Below are 27,468 nucleotides of genomic sequence, written 5' to 3' on the forward strand. Positions count from 1 at the left end.
AAGAGATCATTTTCTACAATTACCCTGAATATCTGGGGGGAAATGTGGGTCCCTCTCAATGTCTATGGTGGTTTCAGCCTTAGCTGAAGTTTTTACCTCAGAGGTCAGGAAACCAAGGCTTGCGTTTTCTCTTAAAGTCAGCCTTCTCTTCTTCACTTGGTTTAGAGTCAGATGTCATGATCCTGGGTTTTTTCCTCTTTTTCTGTCTCCCTGTTGTGGTCACACACTCACTCACTCACACACTCGCACACTCACACACATCCTCTCCTCCACTCATTTTCTCTTACAGCTGTTTCCCCTTTCGTTCTCCTCACCTGTTCCCTTTTCCTCTTGATTGTCTCAGCTTCTTATTCCCTCTTCCTAGCCCTGTCTTGTTGTCGGATTATTCAATGACCTCACGTGAGAACCGTCTGTGCTCGTATCCCAGTCCTGTCTGTATCCGAGTGAAGAGTGATGTCATTTATTCTACTGTGAGTGATACTGCCATCAGACTGTATTATCCAGCTGTGTCTGTTTGCAGAGTACCTGTTCAGCTCCTGCTCACGGCTGTTCACCCTCTCTGTTGTCTTCACTATTCCTGACTGGCTGAAAGCATCTCGAGGTCCCAGGTCTCCGTCCTCGTGGAAGTTTATGTTGTTTTCCTAAGATCCAGTCTTCTGGCAGTTTCGGTTCTGGCTCTGATTAATGCCTGTGATTTGTGTTCTAATTATTCATTGAGGACTATTTCCTGTATTCATTAAAGACTGTAAACTGCATCCCGCCCTGGTCTTCCATCATTCTTACCATAACATCAGATACTGGAGGAATAAAAAAATCATTAAGACACAATTGATGGAAATAATCAATATTAAGAGAGAACACATTTTTACGTTCAAGAATTTATTTCAAAAAAAAAAAAAAAAAATTGAGTATCCTAAATGTTTAAGAGAAATCGTCTCGGTTATGTATGTTCCCTGAGTAGGGAACGGAGACGTTATGTTGTGACGACGAATGGGGTTTCGCTTAGAAAGCCTTCGAGTATTATAAAACGAGCCAATGGCAAGGAAATGCGTGCAAGCAAGCTGAGGATTCTGTGCCGACGGCTGGGTGGAGGCAGCGGCGGGCAAACATGGTGAAAACATATTTGCATGTTGCCAGCGTACTTCCTTATATAGACTGAGGTCTTGCTTATCGGCACCCCTCATCAGCTTCACGATCATTTTAAACATAAATGGCTCTGATTTGGAGGCACAGACTAAATTAAAAAACTTGGGAGTTATATTTGATTCCAGTCTGTCCTTTGACTCTCATGTGCGGTACATTGTTAAGAACTCCTTTTTTCATCTCAGAAATATTGCTAGACTCCGCTCTATGTTATCCCTCTCAGTGACTGAAAGGCTTATTAATACCTTTGTTTTTTCCTGCATTGACTATTGCAATGCACTTCTTGCTGGGGTTCCTAAAACCACACTTAAACTACAACGTGTACAAAATTCTGCTGCTAGGATCTGGAATCAGGAGAAATGAGCATATTACACCGGTTTTAAAGTCTTTGCACTGGCTCCCGGTCAGGTTCCGAGTTGATTTTAAAATCCTTATGCTCACATATAAGGCACTGCATGGTCTGGCACCTCAGTATGTGTCTGCGCTTTTAACTTTATACACACCCAAGCGTCATTTACGCTCCTCACAAGTTGGTCTATTGGCAGTCCCACAGACTCGGTTGCGGGACAGGGCTTTCTCATCCTACGCTCCTAGGCTTTGGAATGCACTCCCTCCAAATATCAGAGATGCACAGACTCTAAGTAATTTCAAATCTCATTTAAAAACAATTTTTTTTTAGGTTAGCTTTTACTTGACTTTTTTATTTATTTTATTTTATCTTTATTTCTTATTTTATTTTTCTCTCTTGTGTGTTGTATTTTAAATTTGTTTGTTCTATTATGTAAAGCGCCTTGAGAAGCTGCTTTAAAGGCGCTATATAAAAATAAAGTTAGTATTTTTCTATTATTATTATTATTATTATTATATACCCACGAGGTGGGGCGGAGTTCCTTGCCATTGGCTCGTTTTGTACTCCTCGAAGGTGAGAGGCTTTCTAAGCGAAACCCCATTGGTCGTCAGGACGTAACTCGGTGTGACCACGAAAGGAAACTTGGTGTCTATGGTAGTTGCGGCCCTGGCTGAAGTTTTTATCTCTGAGGTCAGGAAACCAAGTCTTGTGTTTTCTCTTAAAGTCAGCCTTCTCTTCTTCACTTGGTTTAGATTCAGATACTGATGAAATGAAAAATGATAATTAAGATACAATTGGTGGAAATAATATATTAATAATCTAAAAGAAAACAGTATCTTTTGTTGTTGTGGCGCTGGCTGATGTTCTTTCCTGTAGCTCAGTGGTAAGAGCATTGCGTTAACAACGCAAGGTTGTGGGTTCGATCCCAGGGGATTGCACATACCTATGTATAAATGTATAGGATAATGCAATGTAAGTCGCTTTGGATAAAAGCGTCTGCCAAATGCATAAATGTAATTCTTACCTTCAATGCCAGGAAACCAGGTCTGGAGCTTCCTTCTGAACTCAGCCTTCTCTTCTTCAGCGTGTTTAGAGTCAGAAACTACTGAAAAAAAATTAATTAACAAAATCATTAAGTGGCACAATTGGTGAAAATAATATACTAATATATATATATATATATAAATGAAGGTGACTTGACTATAAAAAGAACATTACAATGAACAAAAATGTGAAAACCTCACTACAAATAATCCAGAATTGAAGACAAATGCTAATAATCCTACTCTGTCTGTTACACTTCCTCACACCTGTAATCACTGATCGAGTGAATCTCCTGAAGTTCTCCATCCTACAGTAGATCATTTCTAATCCACTCATGTTGTAAGATCTGCTCTAACGTCGGGCGTTTAGTTGGATCCAGGGTTAGGCACTGGCTAATCAGATCACTGCATTCTGTACACATTTTATCAAGGAGAGAGAGAGCTGGTTAGTCATGACCATGTGACACTAATGTTGGCATCTATGAAAACAGCATCTGAAACATGATTAATATAAGGTGAAGTGTTCTTTATCTTTACTTTAAAGGGGACATATCATGCTTTTAAAATTGTTCCTTTTTACATATAAATCATACATTTGTGGTCTATATAAAGCGGAACTGCAATGCTTGGGTCTGAATTCCTCATTATTATAGCTCCACAGGCCCCTTTTCTACCCCTTTTCTGATGTGCGTCTGAGAGCAACTCGTTTTGGTGCGGTCTCTTTAAATGCAAATGAGACACTTCATACCCCGCCCCCTCTCCAGGTTGTAGCGGTGACACTCCACCCGTTCGGCCATTTTTGTAGTTTGATAGCAGAGATACGATTATCTAGCGGCACAGAAACTTTTTATTCACACGTTATTAACAAAATGTCAACAACGGAAGACTTGTCCATCCAGCCTTACATGTTCGAGCCAGAGTTGGACACGGAGCGAGATGAAAATGAAGACGACGAACCTGCAGAACAACGTCTTCATATGGATGTATCGCAATGGTGTGTTACTGTATTTACATTAACTTCTCTATCCATGCCCACTACTACAATACTGCCTGTTTTACACTTTCGCCTGAAAGAGAGAGAGTGTGTGCGCGACCGGGTCTCTCTCTCTCTGCTCGTTCTTTCAGTTAAACATGCGCCCTGTCACAAGCGCAGCAGTTCATCTACATTACTCACCCATCAAATAAGACTTTGGCGGGACAAAAAAAATTAAAATCGCTTAGGCGGGCGTTAACGTCGAGGGCATACAATATCGATTGTTCATAAAACTTAGAACCGGTTCTCAATTCCCATTCCTAGTCATGACACTCAACAACAGTAATTCTGCTATAGACATGTACTCAAAAAAAAAAGAAAAAAAAAAGACAAAGGTACTGCTAAACCATGACCACCGTGTGTTTTAAGAAGTACTTTACTTTTTTAACGTTATTTACAGCTTACCGAAGTGCTCTGTTCGTCGTCTCCAAAGATAGAAGGAATTGACCCCTCAATCAGACGAAGTCTATCGGCAAATCCTTCTTTATACTGGCGGAGGTTGCTGAAGTAGTTGTCCTCGAAGTGCTTCGCGCACACAAAAATGACTTTACCCACAGATGTGGGTACATTTCCGTGAAAAATAAAACTCAACCAGGCACTTCGAAGAGGTTCTGATGCTGGGAGACGGTGTAATGAAGCGGGTGTGGGTTACTACATCCAACAACCGAACATTTTGACTTATCCTCTCGTAACTTTTGCATCCTTGAGCTTGGACTACAAAATCGCAGCGAGAAATCAAAATGGCGGATTGCTGGAAGTGTTGGGCCGGGAGTCAATGTCCTTATGTGGCAGTTCCGCTGCAAATACTGTGACGTAATTGTTCAAAAAACGTAATAGAGAATAGAAAAATCCGAACAGGTTGCAAAATATGACCAAAACAGAATATAAAGATATCAACGAAGCACCTGAAGAGAATAATTTCAACTTCTCTGTACTTCTAAACACTCCAAATATACAACAAAATGCATTTAAGGGCTAAAAAAGTGGATTTAGCATGATATGTCCCCTTTAAAACATAACTGACAGTGTAAAAATAACTCAATTTAGTGCTGAGAGGCGGGTTTATGTGCGCGAACTTTGGTTGTGAACAAAAACTGCAGGAATGAGTAAAATTATGCACAATATATGCATTCCCATGGTGAAATTTAAGCCCTGTAACAGCAACAATATTCATCCGGAGCAAATGAAACGAGTGAGTGAATAGAGGCGGGTTTGTGTGTCACTTACTGTCGGAGAGATGAGAGAGAGAGAGAGAAAGAGAGAGAGAGAGAGAGAGAGAGAGAACAGCTGGTATCATGTATCTATTCTGTGGATAATGAGTATTGGAAGCGTTTCAGATATTTCAGCATCGATATGCATTAAAAAAAAAAATCTATATTTTTGACAACACTACATTGCACTTAGTTTATCATTTCAGATGCCTTTTTAAAAGACTACAATTGAAAAATGTATATATTATATACAAAGTGTCTAGGAGAGACTGCGTTACACTCCACTGCTGAAGTACACACACATTTGCCAGGTTGGCGGGTATTAATGTCAAGCCCTGGTGAAGAACCAAAAATATTTCTTAGTTACTTTACTCCATTTTTTCCCATTCTGCCAGTCTCCCATTGGTTTATGCTCTGAACTTTATTTTCAATATTTCACACAATGACTTTACCTTCACAGTATGTCTACATGCATTCAACGCCCAATACAGCGGCTCTTGTACATCCTCAATGCATGGCTCTGTCTCCAGCTCTGCTGTTATATCTGAAGGGATTCTGGGACTCATGGAAGGAGGAGTGATGATGTCCATCGGAGGAGGATTTATTCCCCGGGGAGGCGTAATCCCCGCTACTGGTGTCGATTGCATCTCTGATCCTGGACCTACAGGGGCATAAATAATCAATATTACGCTTTATTAGGTTAGACATTCTACTAGTTATAAGTAACTTGTCTAACTAAATGTCATTAGAGTATTAGTAGACCGGTAGGGTTCGGGTTTGCAGAATAAGGTTGACTTGTAGTTGTAAAGTTACTTAAAGCCAGTAGAATGTCTGTTGAGGAGCATCAAAATAAAGTGTTACTTAATTACTATTGGGGAGTAGACATGTGCCGGTATTCGGTAATGCGATAAATCGCGGTAATGAATATGCACGATATTGTTATCGCGGGCACTTCAAAATACCGTGAAAAATAATAGATCCGAATTTAGATTTTTAGAACGCGCATTAGCTTATTTTCCATCAACCGCTTAAACAAACTGCGCAAAACACGTGCGCATTCTGATGTAAACAATCGCCACGTGTATAAGCATGCGGCCGGTGCGCACTTCTAGTCTAATGTAAACAGTCCTCACATGGAGAAGCAGCATGGCGGAAGGAGGAACGCCGCCGCCGATCTATCCGGATCCATCCCGCTTCTAAAAGCAGAGCTGCCAACTCGACGCATTCAGCGCGAGACTCCTCATACGCTCACGCCACACATCCGTTTTCTCCTATGGTTTTCTCACGCAGAGAAAAATCGCGGAGCAAAGAGGACACGAATACTGTCAAACAAGACAGAGCAGGTTACTTTTGATATGAAACAGGAGAACAATTGTGTCACAGAACGTTACATTTAAACTATTTAATGACCAGCAGCATGTTAGATGACTAAAACATATAGATAAAGAGGAGTATTTTGCTGAATATGTGCACTGCACTTTACATATTATATTTTTACTTGTGTCATTACATAATTGTTATTATAATGAAAACCACATTATATTTGATTTAATTAGTTATTTGTAACCTTTAAAAATACCAGCTGATAGGGTTCTATATGGTTACATAGCATTATGTGAGATTTTTTTTTTCATGAGAAAAAAATAACGTGGGCTATCTACTGTAGCCTTCCTAATATTTATCCAAAATAAGTCAATATTGAATCAAGATTTAAATCAAATCCCAAGTATTGAATTGAAATTGTTAAATTTGTGTTAAGCAATACAAACAGTAGCCTACCAGTCATTGTACCATGTAATCATTGTAACATGTTGTCACTAAACTTAATAAAATTCAGTTTAGCTCCCAATTGTTTTGACAATCACAATTACACCTTGTGATGCAAGTTTTATTTTATTTTTTACATCCCCCCCAAATCCATCTGTTTCTCATGTGCAATTCAAATACCGTGATAATACCGTATACCGTGATAAAAGATCACTCAATTAATCGCAGCATGAAAATGTGATACCGGCACATGCCTATTGGGGAGCATCACGATAAAGAGTTATTAGATATTAAGCAGACAGTCTACTAATACTCTAATGACTGCTAGTTGATATGTAGTTGCAACGTTTCTTATAGTTAGTAGAATCTCTAAAGTAGACCATTGAGATAAAGTGGTACAAAAGATTATAATTAGTTTTGTGTTGTAGTGTTGTGAAGTTACAGTTGCAGTTGAATTACTCTTAAAGCTACACTGTGATTATTTCCCCCATCTAGCGGTGAAATTGTATATGACTACCCAGTGAATATTAGTTTCTGTTCCTTTCAATTTCGAGGGCGTTTTAACTCCTACGGTGGCCGTATTATTCCAAGATTAACATGGCTTCCAGTTCGACTTCGTCCAATTGCACCTTTAAAACTATCACCTGTGATCCGTCGCAGCACAGATTCATGTTACAAGGTAAACTATACTTTATCACCATTGACGTGAGGAAAAGTAACGCAAGTTATACTAGAGGTCGTTCTGGCGTTATGCACAACCATGCTTTGGTTAGACAAGCAACTATAAAACTTCGAATTTACACAAATAGGCTGAATTACCTGTCGAGAAGAAAGCAGGCAACTTCGGTGTCCGTTTTAAAATCTTTGCTCCTCATGAGCTCTTTCCATCTGGGAAAAGTTACTCCAGTATTGACTTTGGTCTTGCTGATTTGCCTGTCGCGTTGACGTTTTAATTCTCTCTTTCGCTTCCTTGGCGACTCAAGGCCCGGCGCCACAAGGGGGCAAAAGGGGGCATTGCCCCCTCAGATCTGATTTGTGCCCCCTCAGTTTCATTTTTGTATTCATGGTTACACTTACAAATGAAATATAAGAATCAAGAATCAACTAAAAACACTGTGTAGCTTTAAAAACTTTAATTACTTCATCTCATTTCTCATCCCTACACTTGTAAATTTGGTATTTACTATGTATTGTCTGTGGTAAAAGTGGTTACAGATGCAAATTGTTTTTTCAATTCATCCAGAATGTGGCCCTATAATAAACCACTTTACATTTATGCTAATTTGAGCTGTAATGGTATTAAAAAAATCCTTGAAAGGCCAAAGAGTCATACGTGTAATAAGTTCCACAAGAAAAAATGTATGTGCCTTTAATGTACATGTACCTTGTAACATGCTCTACAGAACAGTTTGTGTTTCAAGAGGTGTCCGTTAACACCTGTATAATCAAACTTTGTTGTGCGCCGTGACACAAAGATGGGCATTGTGGTTAAACAGAGTAAAATTAAAATAAGAACTGGGAAGAATTTGCTAATTAAATTTTTTTACAAAATATTATTTTAATGATTTATTATACAAACAATGAGATAATAATAATAATAATAATAACTTTGACTTTTATAGCGCCTTTCAAGAAACCCAAGGCCGCTTTACAAGGGGTGGGAACTGGGGGAAGTTAGAGACCAAAGGCCTCTGTGAACAAGTATGCCTTGAGGTGCTTTTTGAAGGACAACAGTGTGGGGGCATGACGTATGTGGAGAGGTAGTTTGTTCCAGAGGGTGGGGGCAGAAACACAGAATGCTCTATCACCAAAGGTCCGTAGCCTGGTGCGAGGAGTGGCAAGCTGGTCCTTGTCAGAGGATCGCAGGGACCTTGGCTGTGAGCAACGGTGGAGGAGATCTGCGAGGTACTGGGGTGCAAGTCCATGGAGTGATTTGTAGGTTAGGAGCAGAATTTTGTATGAAATGCGGGATTTGACAGGGAGCCAGTGAAGCTTCTTGAGTGTGGGGGTGATGTGCTGCCATGGCTTCGATCGTGTCAGGACCCTGGCAGCTGAGTTTTGGACATACTGCAGTCTATCCAGGGTCTTACTGGGCAGTCCATACAGTACACCATTGCAGTAGTCCAAGCGGGATGTGATGAAGGCATGGATGAGTGTTTCAGTCACAGAGTCAGAGAGTGATGGCCGGAGTCTGGAGATGTTTTTGAGGTGAAAGAACGCCGACTTGGTGGTGGTTTTGATATGGGCCTGGAGTGAGAGTATGGGGTCCAGGATGACACCAAGGTTGCGTACCTCTGGGGATGGCCTGATGGTATAGCCATCCACAACCAGGAAAAAATCACCAACCTTCTTAGCCAGTGATGGGGGGGCCACCACCAAGAGCTCCGTCTTCTTATTATTAAGTTTGAGTAGGTTGGCAGTCATCCAAGTTTTTATTTTATGCAGGCAGTCGACAAGGGATATGGGAGGAAGCTGAGCCGAGGGTTTGGTGCTTATGTAGAGCTGTGTATCGTCAGCATAGCAGTGGAAACTGAGTCCATGGTGACGAATGATTTGACCAAGGGGGAGCATGTAAATAGTGAACAGAAGGGGGCCAAGTACCGATCCCTGGGGCACACCATGATTGACTGGAGCAGGGGTTGAGTTTGAGTCTTTGATGGTGATGTATTGTTTCCTACCGGAGAGGTAAGACTGAAACCAGGAAAGAGCACAGTCAGTGAGTCCTAAGTATTCATGAAGGCAGTTTGGACTGATGGACTGAACCACGGATTTTAATGTAAAGTGGGATTCATTGAGATTAATAGCACCTATAATATTATTAATCAAGAATAAACAGACAACTTTGTAATGAATTAGTTATAATATATTTTTTTTTTATCAAATCAAAGGCCAAGAAAAGATGACACAATCCATACAGTATAATAGTTTGGCAAAAAATACAATTAGTCATTTGTTGCAAACATGTGAAGAGGTGAATCAAGAGAAGGTTTCATCAGGGGGATAAGCTTGACCTGTAAGTTGGGGCGCATGTACCCTCTTGTTGAGAATATTTCGCTTCGGTCCTCCTGGATCCTTCTGCAGGCCGTAGGAAAACTGTGGTGGGTCGTTCCATCCATGCTCCTGATTGCCTGAGAAGAAAGCAACATTATTTGAGCAACATTACATGATTTTCCACAACAGAGAGTGAAAACAAGACTTAGTGTACACTGATCCTGGTGTCTCACAATCATGAACCCTAAGGTCATTTATTCTTCTTCTGCACTGAATAAGCAGGGATCCAGACTGCACATAAAACAGTCCAAAAATATTAATTTGCAAGTTATTAAATGTTTTGCCGAGATAGCCACTTGCGACGATATAAACGTACATTTTATGAATGATTAAAAAAAATGCATGCCTTTTTACATGTGTGTTCTGTGACGATTAGCCCATCACATCTTTTGTTGTGTTGACTTAATAATAAATTGAGATGATACACATCAAAGTTTAAGCAAAAAAAAAAATTGTGTCAATCACTGACTTATATACGCACATGGGAAAGCGAGGATCAGCTTTCCGTGTCAGAAAAACATGCCATGAACTGAGGGAAACTGAGGGCTTAAATACACAAGAGGAAGATCATTAAAGAAATAGGGAACAGGTGAGCACTAATCAGAAACCATGGCAACTAATAATTAACTAGAAAACAGTGGCAAAGAAAACCAAGACTAGGAAATAAGCAGAAAAGTTTTCTATTCTATTCTAAGAAAATGAAACTAAACATGAAATGATTGTGCCATTAAACTCAAAGGGAAAGAGCTGAGGGATCCACAGGCCAAGGCCTGTAAACACAGTCAGTTTTAAGTGAACATTAACAGTTGAGAAAGAAAACGCATGTGTAACAGTATAATGGATCCGTGCGTCAGCTCTTAAAGTGACAGAAGCCTAATAAACCTGCTACCAAATTATGAGATAATATTAAAAATATCTATATCGCAGTTTTCCCCCATGGTATTGATGTCACAATTGTGGCCAGTGAAAATGCTGAGTGGCTAGTTTCAAGATTATTTTTAGTGAGTTGTGCAGTTGTGTGTGGGTTTGTTTCTTCTTTAAACCACAATTTGGGTTTCCTCTGTCTGTTTGTTTTATTAGTCAGGAAAACCACTAGTAATTTGCTGGAAGAGATCATCTGTGACAAAGGTGCTGGACGATGAAGACTTGGTGCTGGGCTGAATCAGCAGAGACTGCTGACCAACAAATATTTCCTCATCCAATATTAACTGAGTGTGGGCGGTGCTCCAATCCATCCATAAAAATTATATGGTTATAAATACATGTCCTATTATTTCTATCTTACCTGGTTTAACAAACCGATCACTCATAGCAGCCTAGAGACTCCAGCACTGTGTGAAGATTCGTGTGAGCTCAGCAACAACTCAGCATTAACAAAGGCAAAATAAAAGTCACCAATTAATATATATATATATATATACCGTTCAAAGGTTTGGGGTCAGTAAGATTTTTTTTATGTTTTTAAAAGAAGTATCTTCTGCTCACCAAGGCTGCATTTATTTGATAAAAAACAATAAATAAATCAATAAAAACAGTAATATTGCGAAATATTATGACAATTTAAAATGACTGTTTTCTATTTTAATATATTTTAAAGTGTAATTTATTCCTGTGATCAAAGCTGAATTTTCAGCATCATTACTCCAGTCTTCAGTGTCACATGATCCTTCAGAAATCATTCTAATATGATGATTTGATGCTCAAGAAACATTTATGATTATCAATGTTGAAAACAGTTATTTACATTTTTATTTCATGATGCTATGATGAATAGAAAGTTCAAAAGAACAGCATTTATCTGAAATCTAAAGCTTTTGTAACATTAAACACTACCCTTCAAAAGTTTGGGATCAGTAAGAATTTTAATTTTATTTTGGGGGGAAATAAATAAAATAAATCAATACTTTTATTCATCAAGGATGAGTTAAACTGATCAAAAGTTACAGTAAAGACATTTATAATGTTAGAAAATATTCTATTTTAAATAAATGCTGTTCACAAAACAGTGATAAGTACAGGATCTGCAGAGGCACGATGTCTGTATGCTTCCAAATGGATGAGGAGATCTGCAGTTCAGTGTCGGAGGAGCCGCTGAGTGGCGCTGTTGAGGAGAGAAACACAGCAGAGGAGAGTGAAGCTCCTGCTCTCCCTAGAGTCGCGTGGGAGAACAACACCCCAAGTGCTTTCACACACACACACACACACACACACACACACACACACACACACACACTTTTGATATGAAACAAATTAATATGAACCTCTCAAATTCTGTCAATTTTATTGAGAAATTCAAACAATACAGTTTTGGCGCTTGTAAATATGAGGACGCACGTGAACCGATCATCTCTTACTCTTACTACTACTAGTTAATAGTAAATAAACACGAATGAACGATAGGTGTGTTGAAAGATACAGTAGGCTACAACTTACCGAAATGTTTCTGCCTCATACAGAATGTCGATCATTCAGTGTTTTTCACCCGTGGAAATGGTCAAATAAACAGCTGGAGAACATTTGACACATAGCGTTATGTTTACCTCAGGAAAGCCATTTAATGATCATAGCACGTTAACATTGCTATAGAGAATATTTTGCTAAATTTGGCACCAATGCTATATTTTCTAAATGTCACAATCATTTGTTAACTAACAAGTATTCATTACTTCAATGAGCTCATTGTTTCTGCATTAAATTATTACATTGTTTAAATTAAAACATTTGTAGCTAACTGTGACTATAGGCTATGTACATTTCTAAAATGCACAGTTTCCTCTGATAACAGATTACTCTAAATTGTAATATGGACTCATGCACTTAAGCACTTGAATTAAATATAAGTTGCACCTTATTAACATATAATATTTTTACTTAGGCCTATATCATTTAAATATTATTACGTTATTATTATAATAAAAAACGCATTATATTTATATTTGAGTTGTTATTTTTAACCTTTAGGCTATCTATTAACATGTATCTACTGTAACACTACCTAATATTTGTCTAAAAGAATCAATATCATTATTACACTTTTTTTTTCATTACATGTTGCCCTAATTTACCAAACCAGATTCCTCAGCAAAGCCATGAAGATCCTATCGGACCATAGGCGTACTCAGTTTAATGAGTTCGAGAGATTACCATCCGGTCTGAGATTTAGGATGACAAATTAGGGGGGAAATCTTTCCTGTCACAGGCAGTAAAATGTTTCAATGAAAGATAGTGGGTTTTTCTTTTTCTTTCTTTTTTGTAGAGTTTAATGGGCGGCTCTCAGTGACGAGTGGGGAATTGCTTCTGCTTTTGTCATTGAGTTTGTGATTTTTAACATGTGTTTTTGTGTTTTCATATTTATATACATTATTTGTTTTTTCTGTGTACGCATGTTGAAACTCATTACAACTAAATTTCCCCATGGGATAGTAAAAGTCAACAAGAACACATAAATATGCAAATTCGATACAGTGTATTGATACATTTTAATGAATGGTGTTGGAAACTTTTATTCCTTCATCGAAGCAGAAACCAGGAGACTTGAGATGGATTTTATAAGCAGAAGAGATTTATTCTTCCATGTCTGTAGTTCATCAAGTCTGTAGTTCATCATCATCAAGTCTAATCTAAAGAAAGTTGCCTTGCACTTTTATATACATTTAGGGGGAGGGATTTACATTGAGGTTGAACAAAGCATGTAAATTAAGTATACAGGTTAAGGAACCGCCCTAGACTCCAGCGTGTTACCAGTCTCAATCCAATCAGCATAACTATTCAAACGCATATGCTAATCCAATCAGCCTGACTAGATTGCCCATACATTAACATTATCATAGAGACAAAAGCACAGCTGTACATTGAGCTTAATGGTCAGGAAATGCATAAAGACAAAGGGTGAGGGTGAGAGTCGTCTCAGCAATTAGAGAACAGGACTGGCAGGGATCTCTTGATATAATCATCATAACTGAATCTTATGGCTATCTATGGCTATTCAATGTACTCAACTTTTACTGTTGCAACCTAAATTAAACATTTAATAAATTAGTAATACAACAATGGGAATGACATTTGTGGCCATTTTAGCCTCATATTGCATAAAGTAAAATGGCATATCAATTCATGTATGAATTATATAAAGTTTGGTAAAAAAATAAATAATCCTAAAACCTAAAAATTGATTGGTGAATGAAAAATAAATGAATCCTAAAAAAACAGACCCGCTCGAGACCAGGCCGACAGACCCGCTCGAGTCCAGGCCAACAGACCCGCTCGAGTCCAGGCCGACAGACCCGCTCGAGACCAGGCCGACAGACCCGCTCGAGTCCAGGCCGACAGACCCGCCGCGCTCGAATCCAGGCCGACAGACCCGCTCGAGTCCAGGCCGACAGACCCGCTCGAGACCAGGCCGACAGACCCACTCGAGTCCAGGCCGACAGACCCGCTCGAGTCCAGGCCGACAGACCCGCTCGAGTCCAGGCCGACAGACCCGCCGCGCTCGAATCCAGGCCGACAGACCCGCTCGAGTCCAGGCCGACAGACCCGCTCGAGACCAGGCCGACACGACAGACCCGCTCGAGTCCAGGCCGACAGACCCGCCCCGCTCGAGTCCAGGCCGACAGACCCGCTCGAGTCCAGGCCGACAGACCCGCTCGAGACCAGGCCGACAGACCCGCTCGAGTCCAGGCCGACAGACCCGCTCGAGTCCAGGCCGACAGACCCGCTCGAGTCCAGGCCGACAGACCCGCTCGAGACCAGGCCGACAGACCCGCTCGAGTCCAGGCCGACAGACCCGCCGCGCTCGAATCCAGGCCGACAGACCCGCTCGAGTCCAGGCCGACAGACCCGCTCGAGACCAGGCCGACACGACAGACCCGCTCGAGTCCAGGCCGACAGACCCGCCCCGCTCGAGTCCAGGCCGACAGACCCGCTTGAGTCCAGGCCGACAGACCCGCTCGAGTCCAGGCCGACAGACCCGCCCCGCTCGAGTCCAGGCCGACAGACCCGCCGCGCTCGAATCCTAATCCAGGCCGACACAACCGCTCGAGTCCCGCACAACTTCATACGGAGTGACAGTGAGTGTTTATTATTATCACTCTGATTCATCTCCATTTCTGCCTGATGCTTCTGGCTTTAGTTTAATCTCTACTCCTGTCGGTTCCTCACCTGATCTCAGGTGTGTTTGCTGCTGGAGATCAGTCTCATGCTGTATATTAACATGCTAACGTGTGTTTTTCAGGATCATTTGAATCTCTTTATGAAGTGGGACGGAAACTGAAATCCAGAGGCGATGAAGACTGCTGAAAAAAACAATAGAAACCATTACAGAATTGCTAATGGTTTTAATGGTTGTATTGGAAACTGTATTGGTTTTAATGGAAACCGTAATGGTTCTAGTGGGTCTCTATTGGTAATTTGTTTTCTTCTATTGGTGGCATGTTTTGTCTATTTGTCTGTATTGGTTTTAATGGAAACTGTAATGGTCCTAGTAGGTCTCTATTGGTAATTTGCTTTCTTCTATTGGTGGCATCTTTTTTCTATTGGATACCATTAAGGACCAATAAAACACCTTTGGCAAGGTTACATGTTCAACTGGACACCAGTATGAACCATTAAGACTCCAATAAATTTAGTGTTTTCTTTGGTTTGATGATAATGATTTAATATACATATACACATAGTTAATAGGCTAGATGCAGATTATTTTTTTTACAATTATTACAACAAAAATATATTTAAAAATGACTTTTGTATAATTATTTTTGTTTATGTTTTGGAGTAGGTAAAATCAAACGTTTCTCCAAATGAAAAAAAAATCAAATAGCCTAAAATACTTGGCTATTGCCCGCCACTATACGTAAAGGACAAGCGGGACAAGCAGTCAGTTGAATTTTATTTTATTTAGACACGTTTCGACTTTAACAACAGCGAGTGAAAATGATTGCAGTTTTATTGCACTTAAGTACTGCCTACCAGCCCATTCTCGAGTTATTTGCTTTAATTACTGGGCCGAGACAGCAACTGTTTGAAAGATATAAATAAAGGGATTCAGTTCATAACCAGCGGACAAGCGGTCAGTTGGTGGAGACGGCAAGAGCGCGCTAGTTGTTTCTTCTGAAATACCCCGTTCTCCCGTTGTTCAGTGTTCTACTTGACTCGAGGTAAACCTATCCTCGAATCTCTGCTTACTTTTCATTTTTAACTTTCTAATTTTATTTTATTTAGACACGTTTCGACTTTAACAACAGCGAGTGAAAATGATTGCAGTTTTATTGCACTTAAGTACTGCCTACCAGCAGCTACCATCGACTCTACCTGCGCGACTCCACCGAGCAAGGACACCAGAAAGGCACTTAAGTATCTCCTTCTCCCTTTCCTTTCCCACTTTTATCTTATTTTCACCTTACTCAACATGTGCTTTCAATACTCCTACCACTGCTATGCTGATGACACACAGCTCTTCTTCTCATTTCAACCAGATGATCCCACAGTAGCTGCACGGATCTCAAGCTGTCTGGCGGACATCTCGACATGGATGAAGGAACATCACCTGCAGCTCAACCTGGCAAAGACTGAGCTTCTCGTCCTCCCTGCCAATCCGTCTCTACAGCACGACTTCACTTTCCAGCTAGAATCATCATCAATCACTCCATCAAGGTCGGTCAGAAATCTTGGCGTGATATTGGATGACCAGCCGCAAGACTATGCCGAACTAGTTATTTAAAACGCTTACATCAGGTTGCTTTAAAGATAAAGATAAAAAGGAGTGAATCAAATATAATATTTTATGAAAGCCAAAATAGTACAGAAAAAGAATGGCTCAAGAATGGCTCAAGAACATTTACCTGCCATTTACGTTTGTTGCCATACATACTGCATTTTACTTACAAGCACTTGTACATACAAAACATCTTGAGATAACATAACTTGAATTAACATCAGCCAAACACACACACGCGTCTGGCAAGGGTTTGTCCTAGTCCCTCTCAAAAATGTTTGGAAAACTGCAAATGTATAGTTTGTCTTCCACTTTGATACACATGCATTTACCCTGAAGGCAACTAACAGGAACTAATTCTGTCTTGGATGATTCCCAGCATTGCACAATGGAAATGTGTGGAACAAAACCACAAGGTTGTGGTAGTGGAAATACTGGAGCTACCTTAAATGTTGTTAATAATAATGCTATGTGATCATCAGTGTCAGAGAAATAAATAATTTTATCGATTACCCCACATGTTCCATCTGTTAGTTTCACATAGCTTTCATCTCGTCTCTGAGATAGGGTGTAGTCTCTGCTAGTATACACCAGACCACCTTTGATCATGCGCTTGTGCACTACAACTTCATCAGGTATGCACACGCGAGAGGCACAGAAGGCAGCCCATTCTTCTTGTGTAACAACATGCACGCTCCCATTGTCAAGTAGCGTAGTATTGTCACATTTGACAGTATTTTGGACCCTTGGGTACTTGTTCAAATCAGAACAGAACCGTAACACCTCTTCTTTCACTGTGTACTTGGATGAGAAGTAAGGAATTGATCTAAACAGAAGAAACTTGGTAACTATCTGATTAGCCACTCCTTTTGTTCCTTTTACCAAAGTCAGGAGTTTGCCATTTGCATTCTCGAAAGGAAATGCAGAATGTGTCCACAATGGGCCCCACAACTTGACTGACTTGGCAAGATGACTGAGAAGGTGAATGTTAAATGTCATCTGTGACTCGCCATATAAAATCTGAAACCTGAACATGAAGTCAAGCAACAAGATCTCAGCTCTGTTGATTTCACAAGGTTTTAGTTCATCCTTCAGTAGCAGATAAATGGCTGATACAAGTAGGCCAAGATGTTGCAAGTACTTTTGGGGAAGAAGTCCTTCAAGACATGGTAGGCTGTAGAACAGGAGCCAGGATCGCCACTCAGAGGCTTTCCAGTGCACCCTATCTGACAACCCTCTAGGCAGTCGAGTAATCAGGTGTGGAGGTTGGATACCAACAATTCTAGCATCGATCTCTCTCAAAGTGGCAGGTCTGCCTACATAATATGGCTGTGTGGATGAAGAAGTTTCAACCAGGAGTCTAGTAATCTGTCTTGAAACCCCCAGTAAGACTGCATGCATGTAGTCTGGGACAAAACCCCAGACAACATCAAAGTATGGCAAGTTGATTAGTGGAGAAGGACCCTTTACGCCCCTAATATTTGTCCCACCTTCTAAAGCCAACTCCATATCCCTAACCATTTCCTCATTTGTTCTGTCACAATATTCTTCTTCTGAAACTGGATACTTTACTACCCTATCAACCAGCTTCCCAGGATGCAGACAGAATCCGCAGCCATGATATCCATTAAACTGGGTAGTGTTTTGCATCAGCGGTCTCGCTTTGGAATCAACACTACAACAGAGGCCAACTATTTTGCTGTTAATAATAACAGACCCTTCTTTATGCCATGTGACACCAGTGTCAGCTAGGGTCTTGGCCTGGTCCACAAATGACTTGAGAAAGATTTCCATCACAGGCTCTTTTGGCCCAAACCAAAGGCCAGCAAGCAATACATTCTTAAACCTAAGTTCAGGGGGAAGCTCATTGATCATTATGTGGATGGGCCATATAGAGAACTTTGAAGAATTAAACACAGGGCTTCCATCTGAGTTGAATATGTATGATAGGTTGTGAGAATCTGAGAGGATCTGATTTGGGCCAGACGAATGTCTGTACTTCTCCCCATCATAGATGTCTGACAACATCTCATTATGACTCTTTTGCCTATCAAACCTATAATTCAAATGGGCACTTGCTTCTGTGCTTTCAAGCAGAGTCTGAATTTGTGGGGCAAGAGGAACATTGATAAAGAAGTTACCTCCATTCATAGAACCAGAATCAAAAGTGCTGCCACATGATCCACATTCATCAATTTGTTTTTCACTGATTTCCTGGACTGTTCCTATGTTAAAGTAACATTTTTCACAGTAGAACTGAAATTCTACTCCCTCACAACTGTTTTTAAACACTCTGTAAAAAAGATACTTGGATCGAGGTACAACCTCTTGCCCAAACAATTATTGATCAACTGCAGTAAATCATGTAACTGGCAACCAGTTATTTTATGCTTTGCTGCATGGCTCATAATCATGAGCATGAGCATGGCCTCAGCTTTTGTGGTAGTTCCTATGGCAGTCAAAGCAGTGTCCATGTCAGGCTGTAGGTCAATCACTGACAGGGGATCAGTAGTGTTCTGCTTCGTGCTGCCTGTCCTATGGTCTATCTCAGACTCTGACTCTGTTCCACTGCATGCCTTTAAAAAAGCAACATCTCTGTTAAAGGTATTGTTGTGTGTAGGTCTGCTCATACACATATGCACGTAGGTTCATAGTTATATATTTTTTAAAGTACAGACTTGAGCCTGGTGCAATGTCTACCTCACTACTACTCATCTGTCATCAGTTCAGCTGTTTTCCATTGACCATTCTGACAATAATGTTATAGTTATGTTACAATCATGACATCCGTGTTACAGTCATGAAATCTATGTAACAATCATGACATCTATGTAACAATCATGAAACAGTTGTATTTTTATAAACTTTTGTTAACAAAGATTAATAAATACTGTAACAAATTAGATCAAAAGGTTTTTAATGTCAAGAGAAACATTTCAGTCAAACTTGTGACTATAGTGTACATTATAAATGTTTATTAGAACAAGCTAAACTAGTACTCACATGTGTTTCTGAAGGTCTGCTTGAGCCTGGTACAACGTCTACCTCACTACTGTACTCATCTGTCATCAGTTCAGATCATTTGCATATGGAGTTGAGTGTTATCGTGGCTGCTTCACTTTCTGGACCATTCTGACAATAATGTTACAGTTATGTTACAATCATGACATTGCACTGACAGCAAGAGGGACTGTGAATAATTGTACTTCATCTGACTCTGTAGCTGCCTGTTTCCATGCTTATTTTTTTTAATTCTTCTCCTTTTCTCTGTGTTTTTATTTATTTATTTGTCTATTAAAAATCAAAAGTTATTCTTCAGTAAGTATGTCAGACTTTGCTGGATCACCTCCGTCCTATGTACTAGCGTTTATTTACATTTTTAATAATCAAATGTATTCAAATAATCGGGACAATCCTACTGGATAATAAGCGTGACTACGGTACCTGTTTCATTGGCTGTTTGGCTCTCTTCCTCGTCAACATCAACACCTGGCCTGTCATATCGACATTCGACACAGTGTCTGGCGAGGTATCTTTGTCTTACTTTGAGGTTCCAGGTATAGCTTATATTTTTGCCTATTTCTACGCATATTTGTCCCAAAAAATAAATAATGATGAAAAAAGTGCTCGAGACGAGATGTTGATCACGTCAAAAGGGGGCGGAGCTTAGCTTGCGCGTGACAGAGTGCCAACTGAAATTACGGTATAATAATTTAAACTGATCTGCCCGTTCACTAACCACCCTTTTTACTTTTTCTGTCTGGTAAGTGTCATTAATACTTTTCATTCCTGTTATTTTCGATGCAATATTTACTTTTCTGTCCTGTCAGCTATTGAGGTAGACTAACGTTAAGCTAACATAGGTCCAGCGGGCCGATGGCGGCCCACCAGTGGCAAAGTTGTTGCAGCGGACCACCTTCCCGACAGTGGTCCGCTACCGAGCCGTTGGTTCATAATAAGTGTTTTCTGGCGGACCACGGTCGGTCCACGGTTTAGACTGTTGGTCCAGATTGGTCGGGTTGCCGATGGTGTTCGCCGGAGGTCCGACCGTGTCAAGCCGCTGACTTTTTGCCGCCCAAAAAATGCTGGTTGACCGCCAGCCATTGTTAGCTGATAACGTACGTAATGTTACCGGGCTGTGTATTTATTTATACATAAATGTAAAATGTATCAACATTGCTACAGTAAGACTGCTTATTAACAAACCATTTAACGTTAAGTCTTTGTTGATAGTAATAAAAAAAAAGTAATTAAAGGCTGACACAGACAGCATGCAAGTAGTCAAATAAGTTACCGAATTAATTTCACAGTCAATCAATGTTTTGCCCAGTATTTACGTATACAGTTGATTGAGAATAGCCTATGTCTTAAGTGAACGTAAACAGATAAACAATCCGATATGTTAATCCGTGCTTTAGGTCGACAGCAGCCTTATAAACATGCTATTTCATTTGTTTTATTTGACCTTTTTGTCATGTTTCTTGTAATTTGGTTATTTGCATTCTAGTGAAACAGAGAGCAAGGTAGTGGCTTGCAACAGAGAGTGGCTGCAAGGTAATAATTAGACATTTTGTATTGCTAATACAAATTAATTGAAATAAAATGTGTTTTTATTAATTGTCATTTGTCTTGTATGTTAGCATGTTTGCCTACGTCCGGTATATCGATGACAACATCCGACAGATAGTGCCCTTGGACAACATAAAAGGCTTCTGTCCAAAAGATGTGAAAGATTTTGAAACAAAGAAAAAATACAGTATTTTGTGGAAGAAATCGCCAGAGGACCAGGGGCAATACTACAAAGCACAGATATTAAAATTGGCTGGTAGGTATTTAAAGCTACACTACACCCCCTAATTGTATCTTTATTTCAAGTATATCAGTCAAAATATGTGTTGCACTGCTGGAAACATAGATGTGGGTATTACAGTTACTGTTACAAAAGATTCTTAAACAACCACTAACATCTTTAACATCTTTGGCGACAAACAACTGTAGTTAATTTTGTGTGAGTTTTTTTTGTTGGTTTGTTGTTACTTGTATTTAGTTTCTTTCTTCTATTCTTCAGAATCTGAAGAGGAATTAAAGCGTGAGCGAATCTCAATACCTCCACTCAACAGTGATGAGGAAGACTGGTCATCTACCAAAAGCTCCACGAATCCATCTGTAAGCTATGTAATGCAGGGTTCTCAAGTCTCACGCATTGGCCGTGAGACACACGCAATTCAACCAGTTCACACGCTCACACGCCACACCATGTATTTCTCACGCTGAAAAGGCAATGCCAACCAAGTTGTCCTGCAAGCTTTATAACGTTGTGTACGAGGCGCACGCACCGTACGTTCGTTACTAGGTAACCAACAACATCGCGCGAACGCGCTGGGTTTGTGCTGGTGTAATGCATTGGTCAAAAAAAGTAGGTTTTTTTTTTCTGACAGACCAGCCCATGAAACATGTAGATCAGCGGCCCATTGGTTCTTTTCTTGATTGACACTGGGCTGGCCCAATCACAACTTTAAACGAGTGAGCGAGCGTGCAGCAGTGTCAGTGTGTATCTGTCAAAATAGTCAGCGAGATGGAGAAGAAACGCAAGGAATGTGCAGAGAAATAGCGTGAAACAATAGAAACTGGCCCTTAAAGCAGACACTGTAAACTGTGTCAAAATATACAGTATGTTTTCTGCCCTTCATCAGCTCCTGTGATGATGATGATAGTGAGGAGGATCAGGAGAGAGATGAGTAATCCGCGGTAAGCATAACTACTTTCAAAACACTTAGGCCATGTCATGAGTGTAGGAACCCATAACCCAGTTACAGATTATTTCCATATCTGCATATTTGACGATTACCGCAATTCACTAGAAATGTAATGAGAGGCGTTTGTAAACCATGTTTTCCGCCAAAATAAAAGCTTGATGCAGTTTGCGTCAAAATAAAAGATCATGTGCTTATCTCTTTCAAGTATAGAAATAGGTACAAATCTAATTATGAAAGTTTCCTTTATTTTTTAGTGCATTTGTTTTGACAAAATATGGCTATTACGGTCATAGGATTAATATTATAACTATTATTATGTAGTAGGTGTAATGTAAATAGACACTGTAACTAAAAGAGGTTTACATTTTTCTTTTTTAATTTGCACACTGAATATAGTTTGGAGCTTTTAATTTTGAACTCTCAAAGTGCACCAGATTGATGGATTTAACATTAAAATGCAAAAAAAATTCTCACGAGGGGCAATTTGTTATATTTTTGTATATTTGTAATTTGAAATATAACATTAAATAGTATATTTGATGTGATGAATTGCTCTGTCATTTATCAGATTTACCAATTGTTATAATTTCAATTTGTGCTGGTTAATTATGAACAATGGGTAAAATTGGGGGGCGGGGACAGGTGGGGGCGGGCCTCCATTAAGGCTCCTCCCCTAACCGCATGTGATCTCACTCCAAGCTTTTGATAAAAGTTGAGAACCCTGGTAATGCATCTCTTAATTAATACAATTGAGTGCATTATTGCTGCACATTTTTCAGCAGCGTAGTTCCGGAGGTAGTTTTTTCATAAATTTATCCCATAGGGATTAGTGTTGTCACGATTAGTGTTGCACGGTGTACCGATACTTCAAAAGTATCGCGATACTCGGAAATTAAAAACGTCACGATACCTAAATTTATCAGTATCGATAAAAAATAAAATAAAAAAAAAACACGCCTCCCTATGGACGTCTGTGTTTTTTTCCTGACGCACGCAGCAAAGAACCTGCTGCTGTCAGTGTCATGTTACAAAACACTACAGCGAGATGGCTGCATGTGCGAGCACAAGTGGTCCACGACTCGTAGAAAGAGATGACGCGAGGAGTGACATATGGAAGTACGTTGCCTACCTTGCTCTGTTGCACGGTGCACCTTCAAAAGTAAATCGGAAATTAAAAACGTCACGATTCCTTAATGTATTGTATCGACACTTCTAAGAATGACCGCGTTCCAGATTTGTAAGGCCGGCGACACACTGGCTGCGTGTCGTGTCCGTTTTTATTTCGGCTCCCATGTTAACTGCCTGCGTGACACACGCGTCTGGGCGCAGCTCGACACGCGCAGAAAACGCGTGTATGCTAGAAATAGAACCGACGCCTATTTTTCACGCGACACGCAAGTGTGTTGGAAGCGTTTCCAGGCAAAATAGAATAGGAAAAGATGTTTCTATGTCATTTTGACACGAACACATATTAATAAATGACATTTTGATGTTTGAAAGTTTTGACATAAATACAATATATATGTAATTAAAAAAAAATATTATCGATTTTCAAATATTGCACCTCTCAATACAGAACGAATTATTCTGTAGCCTATTTTGCCGTCAACACTGCCGACGTTGTCTTTGCTGCTATATATTTATGTTTAACATGAAGTATAGGCCTTCCACAACTCTCTCCCCACATGTCAAATATATCACCAATGAGGCTTATCATATGTTACCAATATTAAACATTGTTTAATATAATCGCTGTTCATATTTTTATTCAAAGTTCAGAATCAAGATAAAGCTTGACTTGGTATCGGTATCGAAACAATAATTTTGGTATCGTGACAACACTAGTCACGATACCAAAATTATTGTTTCGATACCGATACCAAGTCAAGAATTGCGATTTCGATACTTTTTCGATACTTTTCCTGAAAAGGAAGAAACACTCTCAAATATCATTGTTGTGATTTATTTTAAAACTGGGACAACATTCTAATCATATAACACTCTAATAAATGAACATATGAACAGCAGATTAAACATTTGAACAAAATATGAAATATCAAAATATCAAAAATAAATTAGAGCAATGACATAGAAGGGAAAAAAAATTATAAATTTAGCAGCATTATCTCAGTTATCATAAGAAACGTAAGAGTTACCGGTTATAACTTTATCTTGATTCTGATTCTTTAAAGTAAAAAAGATGACAGAAAAAGTAGAATTAAATTAAATACATTTATGGTAAGATTACTACATTTTATTGAATTAAACGCATTTATGGTGAAATTACTACATTTTCAGGTCAATCTGTGTTAATTTTGACCACAAAACATGCGCTGTCACTTTAATTCAGCGCGTGCAGCACAGCAGAAATAGACTCTGTGCTGAAACGATCTCTGCACTGCTGTATACGCATCGCCGGACTGCAACCGCGTGCAGTGTGAAAGCTCTGACCTGTTAACATGGGTACGGATAAAAATACGCACCGCATACCCACTGCAAACGGAGTATGTGTGAAACGGGCGTCACTTGCGCTCGCACATGCAGCCATCTCGCTGTAGTGTTTGTCACATGACAGCTGCAGCTTCTTTGCTGCGTGCGTGAGGATAAAAAACACAGACGTCCATAGGGAGGCATGCGTTGCACACACAAACAAGAAATACGTCTCTTACAAGTCTGGAACGCTGTCATTCTTAGAAGTATCGCTACTAATAAATTTAGGAATCATGACGTTTTTTAATTTCCGAGAATCGCGATACTTTTGAAGTATCGGTGCACCGTGCAACACTAATAGGGATTTAAAAAATAGTCTCCATTAAAGTGTTGTAAGTCATGAACCAAACCAATCAAAGCTATGGGGTTAATCACAAATTCTGCTGTAAAAAAAATATTTTTTTGTTTATTTTATAGTGTGACAAGAGAAATGACCAGACAAAAAAAAAGCTAGCAGTCCAAAGCATACAAAAACGGAAAACTTTAATGGAAATCCTAAAAGAAAAGAAAAAAGTTGTCCAGAGCAGTTACGAAACACACAATGAGTATGTCCCCTTGGATGTGCACAAGGAACTGCAAGACAAGTACTACAACATCAAAAAAAGGATGCGAGAGGAGGAGATGAGTAATGAAGAAAAAGAGAAGAAAATTAAATGTTTAAAAGTAGAGAATAGGGACACGAAAGCTGAACTGCAGCAACTAAGGCGGTTAAACCTTCATCTCCAAGAGGAGCTCTTCCAAAACAAAAAAAGTGAGCATTTTCAAACTGGTTGGCTATTAATTTAACATAGATCTTAGATCATCATATGTCCTTAGAAAGAATTGGACACTTTTAAATGCAACTTATAGCCTGTGATTTTTACACTTTTATTGCAACAAAACTATTAAAAGTGTTGCTTAATCTGATATTACAGTAACACAAAAGGAGCCACAGTCCTCTTCTGCAGGCCACACTCCACTCCCACAGCAGCCAGTTCACGGTCCAGAAGAACCAGCAGAGGAGGAAACGGCTATAATACTCAAACGTGAGCATTTTAAAACTGTTTGACTATTAATTTTACATGCATGTTTTTAAAGTTCTTAGAAAGAATTGGACACCTTCAAATGTAAGTTATAGGCGGTGATTGATAAAAAAAAAAAAACTAATATAGTTATCATTCTTGGTGTGAATGGGCCTTTACTCTGATATTACAGTAACACAAAAGGAGCCACAGTCCTCTTCTGCAGGCCAGACTCCACTCCCACAGCAGCCAGTTCACGGTCCAGAAGAACCAGCAGAGGAGCAGAGCATAAGACACAGGGATGACAAGGTATTTCGTAGACTGTAAAACACAAACTCTAAATATTCCTATCATTTTAATTAGGGATGTCCCGATACCACTTTTTGCAGAACGAGTCCGATACCGATACTTTGATTTTTGGTACTTGCCGATACCGATACCGTAACCGATCCAGGGCCTGAATTTCGTTTTGGAAAATGGGGGGGAAATCCTCCCTTAGGTGATTCTTATGGGGGGGAATTTTTAATTTGAGGGGGGAGTTTAGACTTTTTTTTTTTTTTTATTACATGTATCTCGCCTAATGTATGCTCACTCATCGCATTTTTACAATGGGGTAATTTTGTTCTTAAGAATTTACACAACACAAGGAAGCTTGATTTCAGTCTTTGAATTAAATAGAAAAAAGTAGCACAAATATATACAACAGAATAAAGATACCAATAAAGAGAAATAAAGAGAAAAGTTTTTGCTTAGGTCTAACACTAGTATTCAGAAATACTACAGAGAGTGAATAAAGTAATCAAATGTAAAATAACACTGGGTAGTATTTTAGTCCTGACTAAATTAAATACATAGGCTATTAATCCTGATTCCTTCAAATAAAAGCTATGTTTTGTTTTTTTAACAACCAAATGAATGACAGACACATATGTCTGCTGTCACTGTAAGAGCTAGTGCACGGATCCTGTGTTCATTATACGGTCACGTGCGATTTATGCTTAAGACATAACCGACTGTGTTTAGAGGATACTCACCAAGACCGAAAATTGACATAATTTTTGCATGTTTTTGACTGTTAAAGCGATATAATCCACGAAAAATAACTTTTGTTACCCGCGAGCTGTTTGTGAGGCGGCTTTACTCTATGTATGTGTGCAGAGAAAAAAAACATCTCTCAGTTTTTACATAATTTTGTGTGAATTCGTCCGTACAAGCGAAAGACGTGAAAGACAATTTAAATCAGTATTCGTGCGCTGAGACGCTGGTTTGCGGGGCGCGCGCTTCGGATGTTTGCGTTCATGGAACCTCTTGACCTGCACACGTCCTGTAATAATGTAGGGAACCACGCGTTATACTTAAAATCAGGAATTTTTATGAGTACGAGTATATGAGGACAGTATCGTCCCGATCCCCGATGCTAGTATCGGTATCGGGACATCCCTAATTTTAATGCAAAGCAGGGGAGTCTCGAGAAGCCAGGTTATCTAGTTTATCCCTGTATACCCTTACAACATTTTTTATTCAGGTGTGGTATTAGTATTCTTATTTTAAACTAGGGCTGCACGATTAATCACAATGAAACAGCGCAGTAGTCATGCATTATAAATTCATAATACAATTTTTCTGGATCTCATGAAGTCATAATGTTCCTCATTTAAATAATACCCAACCACGAAATACGCAAAAAAGTACATACTTCTCCAGCCATCGTGGCCAAGAGTCAAGGCCACGGAGGCCAGTCCTACATGACTCCTCAAACTACCTGCATCGCCATGGCCCCCTGAGTTACCTGCTACCTATTGGTGCCAAGTAATCCGTAAAACAAATATAATGGTTGACCTCTACTTTTAAATGAGCTAAAATGGTCTTATGCATATTATTATTTTTTTTTCAGGATCTAGGACATGGAGTCCTG

General features: G+C 39.6%; 2 protein-coding genes and 1 long non-coding RNA gene across 4 annotated transcripts in view; 1 reads left to right on the plus strand and 2 right to left on the minus strand.

Moving 5' to 3' along the window:
* LOC309477998 overlaps positions 1 to 27,468 on the minus strand; it is a 136,264-nt gene that overhangs the window by 67,267 nt on the left and 41,529 nt on the right. The gene's annotated exons all lie outside the window — the stretch shown is intronic.
* Positions 2,037 to 10,976, minus strand: LOC309477967 (steroid receptor RNA activator 1-like). 2 transcript variants are annotated; one of them, XM_082141500.1, is made up of 6 exons: positions 10,883 to 10,976; positions 9,558 to 9,674; positions 5,232 to 5,440; positions 2,803 to 2,947; positions 2,517 to 2,594; positions 2,037 to 2,253 (listed from the first exon to the last, which is right to left on the minus strand). In XM_082141500.1, the coding sequence occupies exons 1-4, from the start codon at positions 10,905 to 10,907 to the stop codon at positions 2,933 to 2,935; spliced, it is 366 nt and encodes a 121-aa protein (XP_081997626.1). In that variant the 5' UTR covers positions 10,908 to 10,976; the 3' UTR covers positions 2,037 to 2,253; positions 2,517 to 2,594; positions 2,803 to 2,932. The 2 variants fall into 2 exon arrangements, with proteins under 2 accessions (XP_081997626.1, XP_081997625.1); XM_082141499.1 differs by having other exon boundaries at positions 2,517 to 2,597.
* LOC309477923 (uncharacterized protein) lies at positions 20,746 to 25,899 on the plus strand. The gene is made up of 6 exons (XM_082141438.1): positions 20,746 to 20,860; positions 20,947 to 21,131; positions 21,375 to 21,472; positions 24,970 to 25,303; positions 25,467 to 25,577; positions 25,747 to 25,899. The coding sequence occupies exons 2-6, from the start codon at positions 20,948 to 20,950 to the stop codon at positions 25,878 to 25,880; spliced, it is 861 nt and encodes a 286-aa protein (XP_081997564.1). The 5' UTR covers positions 20,746 to 20,860; position 20,947; the 3' UTR covers positions 25,881 to 25,899.

The sequence above is a fragment of the Leuciscus leuciscus genome, assembly GCF_965113295.1.
Source record: "Leuciscus leuciscus genome assembly, chromosome: 16".
Classification (NCBI taxonomy): Eukaryota; Metazoa; Chordata; class Actinopteri; order Cypriniformes; family Leuciscidae; genus Leuciscus; species Leuciscus leuciscus.